The sequence below is a fragment of the Toxorhynchites rutilus genome, chromosome 3, assembly GCF_029784135.1.
Source record: "Toxorhynchites rutilus septentrionalis strain SRP chromosome 3, ASM2978413v1, whole genome shotgun sequence".
Taxonomy (NCBI): Eukaryota; Metazoa; Arthropoda; class Insecta; order Diptera; family Culicidae; genus Toxorhynchites; species Toxorhynchites rutilus.
The window spans coordinates 119,947,406-119,964,274 of record NC_073746.1 but is presented as its reverse complement, the minus strand read 5'-3'; the positions used below and the strand labels follow the sequence as shown (position 1 = coordinate 119,964,274).

The window sequence follows — 16,869 nt, the reverse complement described above, 5'->3', positions numbered from 1 at the left end:
GAGACGCTACATTACTCAATGCATTATAGTGAGTTCTGATATTCAATGATAGCGTTTATTATATTTAATGAAAATTTACAGCAAAAATATAAATATGACAATTATATTGCAAGTGGTTTGTGTGGTGGTTGTCTCGTTTCAAATACACTGGGTTTAGCAATAAAACATATGCTTTCATTTATATTCATTTACAGCTTGCGTAATGAAACTCGGCATACCTTAAAATTTTATATACGTTGCTCTCAAACGAGCAATTTGTGTGACCAACTAGCCCCTCTATACATGAAAAAGAATATTCATGAAAATTCAATAAAAATAATTTTAAGCCCGATTTCCATTAACACTTCAAGCTAATACGTACAATAAACCTTCGTTTTATGTTTGAGCCGATTTTTTTTTCATGATAATTAACCAGTTTTAGAACACATTTTGTTATGCGCAAACAGTGAATGATTTTTGGCAAAATCAGAACAATGTCCGTATTTTTTAACCTATCTAATAAAAAGTTTTTCCAATTTGCTTATTTTATTGTATCAGTAATTCGCTATTTTTCATCCATAGATCGCATATTTTTTGGACGATCAGATTCCAAGATATCGTTACTGACCAACTTACCCCTATGACCAACTAGCCCCGCCCTACCATACTATACAGCTCATCATCGAAAATTTCTACAGCACCTTTTGGGATGTTTGCTGGCATGGTACGACGGAAACCCCTCTCGCATGCAGATTCGCAGAACTGTACTGTGCGCCGCAGTTAACCTTTTCGACTGCTCTGACGATCTTCGCTCGAAGTTTGCGCTCATATGTCCTGCTACTTTTACGATAATTATAGTTGGTTTTGGAAATTTGAGAGTCTTTGCGATCATTGGTGGACCGACCACTCCTGGCCAAGTTAGGCTTTCAACGTTAGTGTGCAGCATTTTTTCACGTCTTTCGGGTTTCATCTTTGATGAATTTTCATCGCTTGTATATCATGCCTCATGAAATTTTTACCACTAGATAAACAATTCCGCCAGATCGAAACTGAGATTATCTCTGTGTAAAACGGTTTGGTAATTGATTTATTTAGCATGATTTATCGAATGGTTCCATATTGTGCTCCACCCATTGTCTAGGGGTTATTTTTTATGATGAAGTGTCCATCATTTTTATTCTTTTACATAACAGTGCCGAGATGGTGAATGCAAACTTCATTTATTTTTCCAGCGTTACTTTACATTGAGGCAAAACATTATCAACAAAATATACTTTTTGGGGAATCTGTTTAGTCGGTTGAGACTGCAGCTAAAATTAGCTGCGAACATTGTCACTAGTGCGTGATGAATGTGTTTCTTTGCAGGGGTGAATTCTTGTTCACTCACACTTAACGCCTCAATTGGGGGCAATCAGTAACTAAATGAAATGAATCCTGGCACAACTTTGACTTAATGGAGGTATGTAGTTTTCCTCGTGGTGTTGTGTTTGGAAAATGTATATTCACTTTAAACGCAGTCGTATGTTGACGGGGTTCCACGCACTGGTGACATCCCAATGCTGTTGCTTTTATCGACGAAGGAAATTTATCTTCATTACACTTTTTTTCCCCGGTAGGGTAATGAATTATGTGTTTTTTTACATGTTGCCGAAAACATTCCTCTATTGAACAATTTAGTTGTGTTTTATCGATTTGGCTAGGGGGATCTTGCGGTGGCGGTTAGCGCTAAAGCTATTTATCATCGTAGAGAGAGAGGTGAACGCTTAAGAAGGTTCGAAACGAAAATACTCGCGGTACTGCCACGTGTAGCGTTGTGTATGTTGATCGTGGTGTGACCAGTTAGGTGAGGAAAACAGCAACGAAACACTATTTGAATGTTTTCTGTTTTAATTGTTAATGTTCAATGTTCAGTACACATTTAAATGAAATTTAGGCTAAGGATTAAGCCATTCGAACTTTCGACTCGACCACACGAAATCTCAAAAATCGGTTGTGTTTAACCCTTTCGTAACGAGCGTCGTCTATAGACGACATCCGCGCGACGAGCTGTGTGTACGAGCGTCGTCTTTAGACGACATGAAATTCATACTGCTCTTCGATCACACCAGCGCGATGTGCACACTTTTCGGCGCAGTGCTCCGTACAGGGGTAGCACTTCGGCGGAGCACATCCCTTGTTAACCTGAGAAGGGAGCCGAGCAAATTTCTCTAGAATAAATCAGACCGACAATATATTATGTAAATAAAAAAAACGACGAGGATGGGATTCGAACCCACGCGTGCAGAGCACATTGGATTAGCAGTCCAACGCCTTAACCACTCGGCCACCTCGTCTTCTGCACATACATTTCATATTTAAATATTTTATAAATATATTTAATGGAAACGCATAGATTATTGTTCCAGCTTCCATAGAGCCTCCAATTTATATTTGGCGCTGATCAGTTCTGCTCTATGTATATTGGATACAGGGCGGACTCGATCATATACAGTCTCGGATTTCTTTTCACTGTATATAATCGAATCCTGTATATAATTGAGTCAATTTTTTTTATATATACCTTTTTTATACATACGAAAAACTAAAGGATTTCGAATGCATATTACGCAAAATCGTTATTGTGATATATATTATACTACATACCATTAGATGGGAAATTTATTCAATTTTTTTTCATTAAAACACGAACAAGATAGTAAAACAAGTGAACAATTTAATGAATGAAGAGAGTATGTTTTTTAGATTTTGCTCGCAGTGTGCGCTGTGGGGGTAGAGCAATAAACAACATTTTTGCATACAATTCGAATGTTGGACTCAATGGTAGAGATGGGTAAACCATTCGCGAACTGTTTGGAAACGAATAAAGTGCAGCTTAACTAAATACGAGGGCAGTCCGATAGGTACATAGCCTACAAAAAACAAAAACAAAAATTTTGGAAAAGTGGCGATTTATTTCTCTACATAGACTCCTTTTAGCTCGAAACCCTTGACCCAGCGATGCTCTAACTTCTTTAATCCATCTGAAAAATACGTTTTCTCGAGGTCTGCAAAGTAGATCTCCGTGGCGGCGATGAGCTCTTCATTCGACTCATATTTCTACCCGGCGAGTGACTTTTTTATGTTTGGAAACCAAAAAAAAGGCGCACGGGGCCAAATCTGGAGAATACGGTGGATAGGGCAGCAGTTCGTAGTGCAATTCGACAAATTTGGCCGTGGCGACGGTGGAATTTATTTTTTTTTCCATTTTTCAAAAATCCTACTTACCTGACTTTATTAGTGTTTTATTTTCGTCACTGTTTCTGAAGTAAAAAATAGAAAACATCACCACTGATTCGATAAACTGGAAGTGAAGTGATGGTAAAACTTTCTCGTAATGAAAAATACCCCAAAAAATTACTCGATAACAATGATAACCTTATTTCCTGCAGACGAAAATATAAATTGAGTTGCTCTTTGTAGCATACTTTTTTGTTTTTTTTTACAATTTTAACAGAAAGTCAGCTAGGTGTGCACAGTAAGTATCAAATATATTGATACACGGTATTGCAAGATTGTACATCATCAAAATTTAAAATACAAATGTAATTTATCAATTATACAGGGGTGTCCGTCATTCCTTATCTGTACGTCTTTCCAGACTTTCCCCTATATTGTCATTCGCAATTAAAGTGCATGTGACGCTTATAAGGTTAAAGTATGCTATTTTCAAATTTAAAATTTAGATTTGTTTCATTATTGTAATTAAATAAGATTATAACCGAAGCTGTAAATTTTCATTGCATTTTTTTCAATACAATTCATGAATTGGACAAACAATCTTCTAGTCTCAATTTGAAAAAATGTTTCTTCGTTACTTTCAATGCAATCTTTGGCCTATTACTTGTACGTGTTATCGTGATAACCTATACCGGATTTTCACTATAACATAATATTAAACGTTGAACGTTGATAGAGATTTTATTAGAAAGGTTTTTGTTTAATCCTATCGTGCTTAATGTACGTCTCTATCTTGTAAGATATGATACAGAGTACGTTGGTAGTGAAGAAAATAAAAGCAAAAGAAGCAATAAAAGAAATAAACTGGCTGTCGTTTTACACGCATGTCAGTTCACGATATCTTATCAGAAACAACTAATGGTCATATTTAGCTAGCTACACTTTCCCAAATCACTTGGTCATTCCTCTTTCCATTTCCTAGAAATAAACAGAACTCGTTGGGATAATTTCACTACAGAATCCACACAAAATTCAAGGAGCAAACACTCACGATCACAAGATCTCTGATCTGCATCACGAAAGAAACAAGGCAACCGATTGATTAATATTTTTGGAGGGACGGTTTTATAATATTGATAGGCGTTGTTTTGTATATTTATGAACATCGTTACAAGGAAACCAGAAAATCTCAAGTTTTTCGTGATAATGTTTGAATATCTATTTGATTTTTTTAGCAGTTTACTCTTGAAAATAGGAAATATTAATACAGCCATTCCATATCAAACCGTTCATAGTTCTGGTTCTCGGATTTTCGTGAAAAGTGGTAGATTTGTTCTTTATCGCAAACAATTAGACCCGTATTTTTTTTCTTTTTTCGTTAGGATGACCATTTCCGTTTTAGGGTGGTTCGATAAAATTTTCCTTAAACGACTTTTTTTCAAAAATTCATAACTTCTGAACAACTGAACCGCTTCTAATGATTGACATATCATATTAAAGCCAATCACCTAATATTTTTTAGGAAAAATACTTCAGTTGCGGAAAATTGAAATTTTGTTTTCGTTATTATTGGTTGCATTTGTTTTTTATGGTTTTCATGGTCTCGGGACCAAAGGCGCTATATTTTTTTATATTTTTCCTAGAAAGCTGAGTATTTTTTACATAAAACACCTCAAAATCAGAGATTGGATTTAATTTGATATGTCGATCATTAGAATCGGTTCAGTGAAAAAAGTGATTTTGCGGACCACCCTAAAACGGAAATGGTCACCGTAACGAAAAAATAAAAAAATACGGGTCATTTTGCTTGCAATAAAACTGAGGAACAGAGAAATACTATATCGGTTTGGCATGAAATGGCTGAATAATTAATGCTTCTAGATTCATTCTACTACTATAACTCTCACGATCCGTTTAAAGTTCAACTCAATTCATATAACAAACGGTTTTTCTAGGGCAGTCTTGAAGTATTGAATGAGTTTCATTTACGGATTTCTGAACTGTCACCAAAACTCAATTCAAAAACAATTGTCCCCAAAGTCCTACGTCATGTTTCCGTCCGCGCCTCTAGGCTTAGACCCTTCTACTTTTTTTTTATATTTGTGTCAATTTGACTACTTTTGTTATATATAGATTAATTTGGAATAGACTAATACCTGAATAGCTGAATAGAAATTATGCAGATTTTTTTTTATGAAAACCACGATTTATTCCGAGTAACTTATCGCGCTCTTTGTCCATTTTACAGACATTCATCAGTGATATGCACAACAATAACAATGATAAGAACAAAGCTGCCGCATTTGGAGTGAGAAGAATTGTTGTGCCATTGTTGAAAGATAGTTGCATTTTGAGAAAAGCCATTGTTTGTCGCGCTTTATGAGCCGGTGTAATCAGTGGTTCGTGTTTTTTTCAAAAATAATACCAATGTTAACCATGATCACCTACTTTATTGTACCACAATTGGGTCTTGCGGAGTCACTAAAATATATTTTTCAAGTGCATTTCGCTTAAAAAATAAATTTCTTGCACATTTTTTCCCCATGCTGTCTTTTTTCGCATGCAGTCAGATGTTTCTCCTATAAAAGGAGCAAACGTTTTCGTGACTTAGGCTTTGTTGATTTATCTTTTTGATTGAACCAGAATTGAAACAAATGTTGAAATTTGTGTAACTCGAATTTTGTCAGTTGTTTAAATGAGAGGAAAAAGTTCAAATACAGGTCGGACTCGATTATACACATACTCGATTATATGTGATTCGATTATATACAAATTTGGACTCGATTATATACAATTTGGAAAAAATATTTTTTTTTGTATATTTCAAATATGACTTATTTCAAGAAGAAATGTAAACTGTTAACGTTAAGGTGAAATTTAAGTGGCGCTTGCATGTACAGTGGCGTAAAAATCGTGATATTTGAAGATTTTGCTTGAATTTTCACCAGGAATTGTTTATATCGATATTACAGCCAAATTAAGAAAGATAGAAGTTTTGTGTCAAAGAACAAATTGTAGAGTGGTTAGAGAGCTTCAATTTAATCGATAGAAACAATCTAGTTTAATATAAATTTTTAGGATAAAATTGATAATAACACATTAAAAATTATTAATTTTTAAGTTTTTCACTTCCAAAATGTTATTAAAATCCACTGTTTTAGTTGTTCCACAACTATTTCCTGTACTAAATTTGCTCATCTTTCAATTGGAAACAACAGAATCGTCTTTCGTAGCGTATATTGTAATATAGAGCTAGATTGAGGCAACAGAGTCCGAAACAAAAAAAAAAGTTCTAAAGGGTGTGTCACATCAAATTGCATCACGGAAAAAACGCTGTAAAAATTCGCCCAGTAGACCGATCCTTTTGAAAATTTTAGACAGTAAAATAAAAACTATTAAACAACTTTTTCATACTTCGAGCCCAAGCCCGTATGCTCGTACCTTCCTCTCTACCCCGTCCATAAGGTTCTGTACAACGTCAGGTTGTAGTTTTTTTTGAACAGAAATCCATTTTCTCTTGAAGTCCGCCTCCGATTTGACAACTTTTGGGTTCTTCCGGAGGGCCTGCTACATAATCGCCCAATATTTCTCTAATGGGCGAAGCTCCGGCGCGTTGGGCGGGTTCATTTCCTTTGGCACGAAGGTGACCCCGTTGGCTTCGCACCACTCCAACACGTCCTTTGAATAGTGGCACGAGGCGAGATCCGGCCAGAAGATGGTCGAGCCCTCGTGCTGCTTCAATAGTGGTAGTAAGCGCTTCTGTAGGCACTCCTTAAGGTAAACCTGCCCGTTTACCGTGCCGGTCATCACGAAGGGGCGCTCCGCTTTCCGCAAGAGCAGATCGCTTGCCACACCATGTACTTTTTGGCAAACTTGGATAGTTTCTGCTTGCGAATCTCCTCCGGAACACTGAATTTGTCCTCTGCGGAGAAGAACAACAGGCCCGGCAGCTGACGAAAGTCCGCTTTGACGTAGGTTTCGTCGTCCATTACCAGGCAATGCGGCTTCGTCTGCATTTCGGTGTACAGCTTCCGGGATCGCGTCTTCCCCACCATGTTCTGCCTTTCGTCGCGGTTAGGAGCCTTCTGAACCTTGCATGTACGCAGGCCCTCCCGCTGCTTGGTCCGCTGGACGAATGAACTTGACAAATTCAGCTTATTGGCGACATCCCGGACCGAACTTCTCGGATCACGTCTAAACTGCTTAACTACGCGCTTGTGATCTTTTTCACTGACGGAGCATCCATTTTTGCCGTTCTTCACCTTCCGGTCGATGGTTAGGTTCTCGAAGTATCGTTTTAGTACTCTGCTGACCGTGGATTGGACGATTCCCAGCATCTTACCGATGTCCCGATGTGACAACTCCGGATTCTCGAAATGAGTGTACAGGATTAATTCACGATGCTCTTTTTCGTTCGACGACATATTTCCAAATTTACAAAAAAATTGACAGTGAAGCATGGACAACGTGATCTATACACTCTTATCTGATTTTAAAGCGAAAGCTGAAGATATAATTCCTAAAAATTAAATTTCTACAGCGTTTTTTCCGTGATGCAATTTGATGTGACACACCCTTTATAACTCTGTCATTGTTGAAATTCGAACATATGGGTAGAAGGATTTTTTTCATCAAATATGATCGTCCATCACCTCCTTAGAGAATTTGGATAAATAATTTTTTTTAATGTGAGAAAAGTGTTTTCTGACTTCAAGGGGATGCATCAAAAATCAAATTCTTCTTTCATATTCAAAAAACTAAAAATACATACAAAAAAAAGTAATGAAAAAAAATTGTTTTTGACTCGATTATTTACAGGATTCGATTATATACAGGTAAACTTGTTTTTGTACGGTCAGTTTTGGCATGATTCCTCGTTTGTGCGACTCTTTTTGTGCGATTTTATTATGACATCTGGTCTTGAATCAAGCAAACTAATTGCACAAATAACAAAATTACACCTAAACAGTCACACAAATGAGAAATCGAAGAAACAGCAACCGCACAAAAACAGGTTTACCTGTACAGTGAAAAGAAATCAGAAACTGTATATAATCGAGTCCGCCCTGTAATATAATTCTATTGTTCAGAATAATGAAAACTTAACATTTGGCGAGAAGTAAAATTGAATTATAATTAAGTTTATATCTGTTTAGAAGTCAATAATACTGAAATTTCAGTAACTACCAAAATGTCAGTTTAGTTGTCTGCTGACAGCCACCTAAACAGGGCCCGAAAAAAAATGAAGACCGACTCTACTCACTGTAGCTTCGCTTCGACTAGAACTGCTTCAGCAGTCGCCGCCAACAAAAATTGACTTGACTAGAAAATGAATTAACTAGTGTTGACTAGCGAGGATGACTGGTGAACTAGTCCAGTCAGTGGACTGTACTGTACTGACGTGTACTGACGCGACTAATGAATACAAATTTGTCTCTTCATTCAACTGACTTCAATCCACACTTCCATTTCCCCCTGACACTAATTTTATATCCGCGTACGCAATCTTATTTTTACGTCCATATAAAGAGGAACGAAAACATGATTTCTGATGCAAAAAAGAAGTTACCCCATCAATGGACGGTTTACCCATCGTGAATTCAAACCAAAGAACTTAGACACTTATCAAGTATGCTATAAAGGTCCTCGCGTTAGTGTGCAAAATAGCACACACACACTTCACGCTATTTTATACGTGTGAGTAATTTTTCGTGTACGATACAAAATAATCTAGCTCACCTGTAGCGTATGTCAAACCACGTTGAACTCAAACATCGATGCATGCACACGTACATGGGAGAGAGAAAGAGAGGAACGAATTCGTTTTGGGGGAAGCTACTTCAAAACGTAATGAGAACAATTTGACTGTGAATAATGAAATGATATAGTCGAGTCGGTAGAGGGAGATAGCGACTAAACGCCCGACTGACTGTTTAGTCGATTTGGTGGAGAAACTGCGTGAAGAAGCCAAAAGTCATTACTAACTGAATATGGATATAGTCAGTCAGATAGTCAACTGACTATCCTCAGTTGAGTAGTTGACAGTTGACTATGGGTCATTCTCGACAACAAAGTGGTGAAAGATGGTGTCACTAACAAGAACACTTGTTTCGCGGCTCTTCAGAAGGCGTGGAATGACCCTCAACACCTCGAGAATTTGGTCGATATTATGCCCAAACGTCTTCAACAGGTTATTGAAGCTTCAGCAGGCTACACTAAATATTGATGCTTTCATTATTTTTTGTTTATTTTTTGTGTGATTTGATATTTTACAAAATTGAACTTGCTTTCTATATTTATTTTGCGTTGTTTGGTTTAAGTTTTATGATAAATATGATGGAAATGCAATGAAAAATTTAGTTTTTAAAATACGGACTCATGAAATTGCTATTTTCACTGAACAACATTGTTTTTTATTCAAATAAGATTGAAAAAATTGTTGTCTAAGGCTGTTTTTAATACAATGTAAACAACACTTTGTTTATATCGCTTCAATATCGATTTCTAACAATACCGAATAGATCTAATTGTCATAACATGAAGACACGAGAGTTTACTTTGGGGTGGGCTTCTTTTTTTGTCAACGCACATTTGCACACAATGAAGAAGTCATGTAACGGAGTAAACAAAATCTAACAAAGATGTTAATTACTTGGAAGAGTTATAAGTAACAAACAATTCTATAAAATTACGGTAGCAGTTTTAGACAAAATAGTCCAGAAATTGAGAAAAGTTTCTATACATTCAAGGTGGGCTTTTTATCACTGTATATGCCACAGATTATATACAATTTAAAAGACAAATAATCACCTTTTCAGTAAAATCATATTAGTTGTAATTTACAACATTTATCTATGTTTTATTTCATTTCCAAATACTATATCTTTAAAACACCCTGTATTAGTGTGTCAAAGATACAAATGACGGGATGCGCTTCTCAAGGTTGTTGTGATAATTAAATGGATTTCAAAAACAAAGACAAGAAGCACATTTTCTGTTGAAAATCGCACTAAGCTAAGGATAATCTTCCAGAAAACAAAAAGAATTTAGTAATCAAACTCTAAGAGTAGTGTTATCCGCTCTTACCCAGCTCAATTCAGGTCATATCTAATCCAATCTAGAGCACTTTGATGTGCAATGCACACAGCAGTATACAAGATAAAAAGAACTCTAACAATATCCTGGTCACAGAAAAAAAGAAGTTGCGAAACAAAACCGACTGGCGCCGCGGAGACGATCCAATTCTCGTGTGATACGAGCGTCTTGGGAAAGCAGCCAAAATCAGGACAATGCAGGACTAATCGTCGTCAAGTACTTTCGGCGACTGGACACTATCAATTGTTGTGATAGCCAGATTAATGGTTCCGGTTGGTCTTGTTATCTCGGGGAAAGAATGGAAAACCGAGCGTCCAGTATGTTGGAAGATACTGAAAATCGAATATCATCAGGATTTTGTAATGTAATTTAATTTCCGGAACCATCCTCTCTTCAAACGACAATTCGTCAAAACTGTCCCGAAAGAAAAAGATAAAGGACGGGGTTCCAATTATATTTTGTTGGACAGTTTTCGCTGTTGTCATGATCGGCGTCATTAGAAGGATGAAAATAAAATTAAGCAATTTGGTGTCATCCCAATGTTTCGTGCGGTCCCGGCTGGTCTCATTCCGCTCGTCAGTATAATTATCGCCAACACGATTTGCGAGTGTTCCTCACGCCCCAAATCATCGTCAGCATGACAGGAAGATTATGCTAATTTGTTGGCAGACTTCGGTACCACCGATTTCGTTCTTCGGAGGTGGGTTGCGGTAGTTATGCTGGTCGAAATTCTTCGGACGAAAGTCTGGAACATCTCGGCAGGACTAATCACGATATTTGGTTTGACTCATCTTACCTTTTTCGAGTTATATTTTATCCAAGTTCATAAACCCATTTGGTGTGAGAAGCGGACGTTGATGATGTAGATGTTTAATTTGAATATTCTCATTGAGAATCATCTGTCTAATTCGTTGCTTCTCGGCTATAACTTATACATTGCGTTCCAAAACTATAGAACCACTCATTTTCTTTCAGTTTCCAGAGATATGTAAGAAGTCGGTTGAATTGAAGTATATAGTGTAGAATACAATAACTATCTTCATTTATAAGACTAGCCATTTCAACTTTATCGTTGTGTTCAGACGCGAAACATTCATAAAACTAAAATTCCAATGTTTCATAACTATATAACTATAGAACCAGAATCAGTTCTCAATCAGTTCAAATAACCCATTCGGGGTGGTTTTGACCAAGTTGCGTCATGTTATGGTGTGTATTTCGTTCTACGCAGAGGTTACTGCTCGTTTAAGCTCTTCAAATGACTCATCCTGCTTGTGGCATCTATTATTCGTACTTCTCACAAGTTCTTGATAGGGTTTTAATCTGATAAACAAGCTGACCATTCCAGAATCGGAAGCCCCTATTCATTAACCCATGCCATAACCTTCCGGATTCTATGAATTGGTGCCTAATTATCCAATCATCACATTGTTTTTGATGCAAAAACAGTAGTAAATGATTCTGAAGAACTTCGTTGCACTTCTGACTGTTCGTTCGTGTTGATGGTAAGCTATCTAAACCAGGAAATTTTGAGAATATTCTCACCAAACCATAAACACCCCATTTTGAAAGCTGCGAGGCCAAAAACTAATGTGGAAGCTAATCCCATGGGTTCCACTATTTCAGGAGAACTTTTCATACTGGAAGGATTTACGGAACGTGTCATTCAATTTTTAAACTTGTAATTTTGCAGGCGGCAATTAAATGGTTTGGGGAGAATTTTCTCAAAAAGGCCTGGTTCAGATAACTTACCATCAACACGTATGAACAGTCAGAAGTGCAACGAAGTTCTTCAAAATCAATTATTTCTGTTTTTGCATCAAAAACAATTTGATAATTGGGTAATTTGGCATAAATTCATAAAATCTGGAAGGTCATGGTTTAATCATGGTTTAATGAATAGGGGCCGCAGATCCTGGACTAGTCAATTTGTTTACCAAATCAAAACCCTGTCAGGAACTTATGAGGAATTATCGGACGAATAGTAGATGTAGCTTACAAGTAGTAAGCAGTGTTCAAAATTTTATGATATATGAGCTTCCCCTGATTTCTCATGAGCCTTTTTTTGTTTGAGATTAAAATTTTTTTTTATAGATCTTTTCTCCAGAATTGCGTTTACCACCAACCCGAAGAATAAAATATAATTCCTGAAAGAGTCACAAAAAGGTTTACATTTAATCTCCGTAAAAAATCAAATCTGTTCTGTGGATCACATGTGTGATCAAATATCGACTGTCTGAAGAACTGTCTAAAAAAGACTAAAGTGATAGAAGTAGAAAGAAAAAATTGAAAAAGTGAACTTGAAAATTGTACAGTTAAAACGAAGTGTTCAACCAGAAAACTGTAAACTGTACCCGTGGTTGTGTGTTGCGGAGAATCCTCAAAATTACGGAGTGGCGCGTTCCATCTGTATTGCAAAAGTTGTCGTGCAACAGGCGTCTGTATCATCATTTCCCATGTATTGTTACACCCGAATGGCTTGGCTTGGGTAGCGTGACTGGACAGCGCGCTCAATATCGTAGCGTGGTGCGGTTTGGTTCGACGCGATAATCTGCGAGACTGTAGGTACAATTGCATGATTTTTTAAGGAATTACTGAATACTAACCAACCGGCTGGACCACTGATTTTTGCATGACGAATGATAAAATTAAGGTGAGATTTTTTTGAAAAGGTTGCATAGTTTGGTTGGCATTTGACAGACACGTGGAGTCTATTGTTCTAGCGCTATTGTTGCAGTGGAATCTATTGTTCTAGTGTATTGTATTGAAATCCATTGTTCCAACGATATTGTTGTAGTGAACTCTATTGTTCGATAAAAGCAATGGCTTCCGATTTAAGAAGGCTTACAAAACAAGAGCGTTTTTGTTCAGATTCACTTAAAACGCTTGACCGCGTGATACAAAATTATTCGATAGATACCGATAAGGACAAGCTTGAAGTTTGGAAGGAAAGATTAGAAAATATTTTCCAGCAGTTTGTAGAAATTAAACTTGAATTAGAGCTTTTGGAAGAAGATGATGAAGACGAGCAAAAACAAACGAAAGGGTTAGATGTTATAAAACAGAATGCACGTGCGGAATTCGAGCTCAATTATTTGAAATCGAAGAGTTTTCTTGTTTTCGAAATTGGAAGGATCAAACACTGTGACGAACAAAGAGCCAACAATCAAATTAATCTTTCGTCTGTTTTATTACAATCTCGCGTCAAATTGCCCGAGATTAAGCTGCCTCATTTTGACGGTTCAATAAAAGAATGGACGACATTCAGAGATGCATTTATGTCCCTTATCGAATCAAATAATCATCTTACTAACATCGACAAATTTTCATACCTGATATCTTCATTGTCTAGAGATGCAAAGCGTGTGGTTGAGGCTATAGAAAAAACCTCAGACAACTATTCAATAGCATGGGAGCTATTGCAACGTCGGTATGAAAATAAATATCTGATTGTTAAATCATATGTAGAATCTTTTTTCGCTGTGGAGCCTTTGCGAAGGGAATGCTATGAGTCGCTGAATCGTCTCGTCGATGAATACGAAAGAAATCTCAGAATGTTTGAGAAGGCAGGGGAATCTCCAGTTGAGTGGAGTACACTGTTAGTATTTATGCTGTCCTCTCGTCTCGATTCCGCTACATTGCGTTACTGGGAGACGCATAGAAAATCATCTAGCGTTCCAACCAATACAGAACTTATCGATTTTTTACACGACCACATCCTAGTTCTTCAGTCTGTTGCTGCCTCGAAGGCGCGATCAAATGATACGTATCGCCCCAGTGCTATGTCTCGTTCTAGTACAACAACAATTATGAAACCATCATCGGTTAATTCAGCAGTCACTACCCTACACAAATCATGTCCGTTTTGCAAGCAATCGCCACATTCTCCCTTCCAATGCGAACTATTTCGAAAAATGTCTCAAACTCAGCGGTTTGAAGCCACCAAGAAAAATGCTCTTTGCATAAACTGCCTCTCATCGTCACATATCGTCAAAAATTGCATTAGTGGAGCATGTCGGATATGCAACCAAAAACATCATACAATGTTACACTACCAACGTTCACCTATACCGCCAAACCAATCGAATAAATCTCAACCTTCGAAATATATTACGTCTGATACAGTAATTCAGAATAGAAACTTACAACCTTTGCAATTGTACAATCCGCAGTCGCGTACTGAGATCCAAACCCCCACAACACCCGCCATTCCTACACAACCAACTACTTCGACAAGTTATCTTTCGATGCCTTTTGATAATAAACAGCGTCCAATTAACTCGACCGTAATACTATCGACGGCACTCGTCAAGGTTCTTGACCCTTCAGGATATTTCGTGATGGCACGCGCTCTCCTGGATTCAGGATCACAATTGAATTTCATTTCGGAACAATTAATTCGGAAACTGCACGTAAAGCGAATCAAAGAATTCGTGCTAATCAGTGGTATTGGTTTATCGTCTACCGCATCCAAATACTCAAGAATCGTTCGAGTTCAATCGCATCGAGCAGACGTGGATGCTACCTGGAAGTTTAACATCTTACCTAAAATTACGATGGAATTGCCACATCAAAAGATTGATATTTCTCATCTTGATATTCCAACTGATATTATTCTCGCTGATCCTTTATTCAACGAAAGGAGTAAAATCGATTTGATTATTGGAGTAGGATTATTTTATGACCTATTTAGGTTGGATTGCTTTAGGTTGGATTGTTTCTGGAAGGGTTAGTAGTCAACACATACAGCCATCTATAGCGAATGTTGCTCATGAGAGTATTCCGTTTATCGAACAACAATTGGTACGATTTCGGGAAATCGAATCGTGTCAAACGAAGAGTGTGTTATCTAGAGAAGAATCTCTCTGCGAAGAACACTTCGCCAAAACGACAGCACGAGACTCTTCTGGTCGTTTCGTCGTAGCTTTACCCAAGAAGGAAGCTGTTATCTCCCGCATTGGAAATTCCAAGAATATTGCCAGTCGTCGCTTTATGTCTCTTGAACGCCGTCTCCTCTCCAATCCCGAATTGAAGGAAGCTTATTCGAAGTTTATCCATGAGTATGCACAGTTGGGTCACATGAAATTGATCGATGATGCTAACGAATCTGGACAATCTATTCTTACCTACTACATTCCCCATCACTGTGTCGTTAAACCTGATAGTATAACGACAAAACTGCGTGTTGTTTTTGACGCTTCCTGTTCGTCAGACACGGGAGTTTCACTCAATGATGCACTTATGGTTGGACCTCAGGTACAAGACGATTTACTGAGTATTATTTTGAGATTTCGCATACCACAGTTTGCTATTATCACCGATATTGAGAAGATGTATAGGCAAATTCTCGTAGCAGAAGCTGATCAACCGTTACAACGTATTGTGTGGAGAGATTCGCCAACTCAGCCGCTTCAAACGTATCAATTGACAACGGTCACTTATGGTACCTCTGCAGCTCCATATCTTGCAACAAAATGTCTGCAAAAATTAAGAGAAGATGGATCAATAATTTATCCAGAAGCCGCAGTGATAATTCGCAACGATGTATATATGGATGATTTGCTGAGCGGTGCAGATAGCATCAACAAGGGGAAAGAACTGTGCAGTCAACTAATTGAACTGGCAAATTCTGCTGGTCTTCAGTTTCGCAAATGGGCTTCCAATAGCCACGAAATATTAGAATCAGTCCCAATACACCTGAGGGATGAATGCACTCCTTTTGAACTTGATTCTTCATGCGCATCGATAAAGACCCTTGGTCTAAAATGGGACATATTATCAGACAAATTTCTTTTCGAGATTCCAAAGCACAGTCGAAATTTGCCACTTACAAAACGTGTTGTTCTCTCGGACATTGCACGACTGTTCGACCCTCTGGGGCTAGTAGGCCCAGTAGTTATTCAAGCTAAATTATTCATGCAAGAACTTTGGAAGGAAGGGAAAGACTGGGACGATTCACTGAATGATAATTACCATCTTCGATGGATAAACTTCCGTAACAATCTTAGTGATCTAGCGAAGCTAGAAATTCCACGTTGGATGATGACGTCATTTACCAACGAGTGCACGGAATATCATGGATTTTGTGAAGCATCAGAGCGAGCGTATGGTGCATGTATCTACGTTCGCACAATCTCGTCAGACGGTTCCATATATGTACGCTTATTGACTGCGAAGTCCAAGGTCGCCCCAATTGGAAAAAACTAAGAAGGACACAACTGTATGTCTTCCCCGTCTTGAGCTTTGCGCAGCCCTTCTACTTAGTCATCTTTACGAAAAGGTCCAATCTTGCATAAAAATGAAGGTCAAGACCTTCTTCTGGACGGATTCAACAATAGTCCTCCATTGGATATCCGGCAGTCCATCTCGCTGGAAAACATTTGGTGGCAATCGTGTTTCCGAAATCCAGCGAATTACCGTCAACAGTGTTTGGGCACACGTGCCAGGCATAGAAAACCCTGCGGACGTAATTTCCCGCGGAATGTCACCTGAACAATTGAAGGAATTCACTATTTGGTGGAACAGTCCTCCATGGCTTTCGCAATCGCCTCGTTTTTGGCCTCCGCTCACTCGTCCAAC

General features: G+C 37.8%; 1 protein-coding gene and 1 non-coding gene across 2 annotated transcripts; one reads left to right on the top strand and one right to left on the bottom strand.

The window, feature by feature from the left end:
* Window positions 1-2,230: 2,230 nt before the first annotated feature.
* Trnas-gcu (transfer RNA serine (anticodon GCU)) lies at window positions 2,231-2,312 on the bottom strand. The gene has a single exon. It is a non-coding gene; the product is annotated as a tRNA-Ser (tRNA).
* A 12,658-nt stretch (window positions 2,313-14,970) lies between these two features.
* On the top strand, window positions 14,971-16,497 carry LOC129773456 (uncharacterized). The gene has a single exon (XM_055777064.1). The coding sequence runs from the start codon at window positions 14,971-14,973 to the stop codon at window positions 16,495-16,497; it is 1,527 nt and encodes a 508-aa protein (XP_055633039.1).
* Window positions 16,498-16,869: the final 372 nt, after the last annotated feature.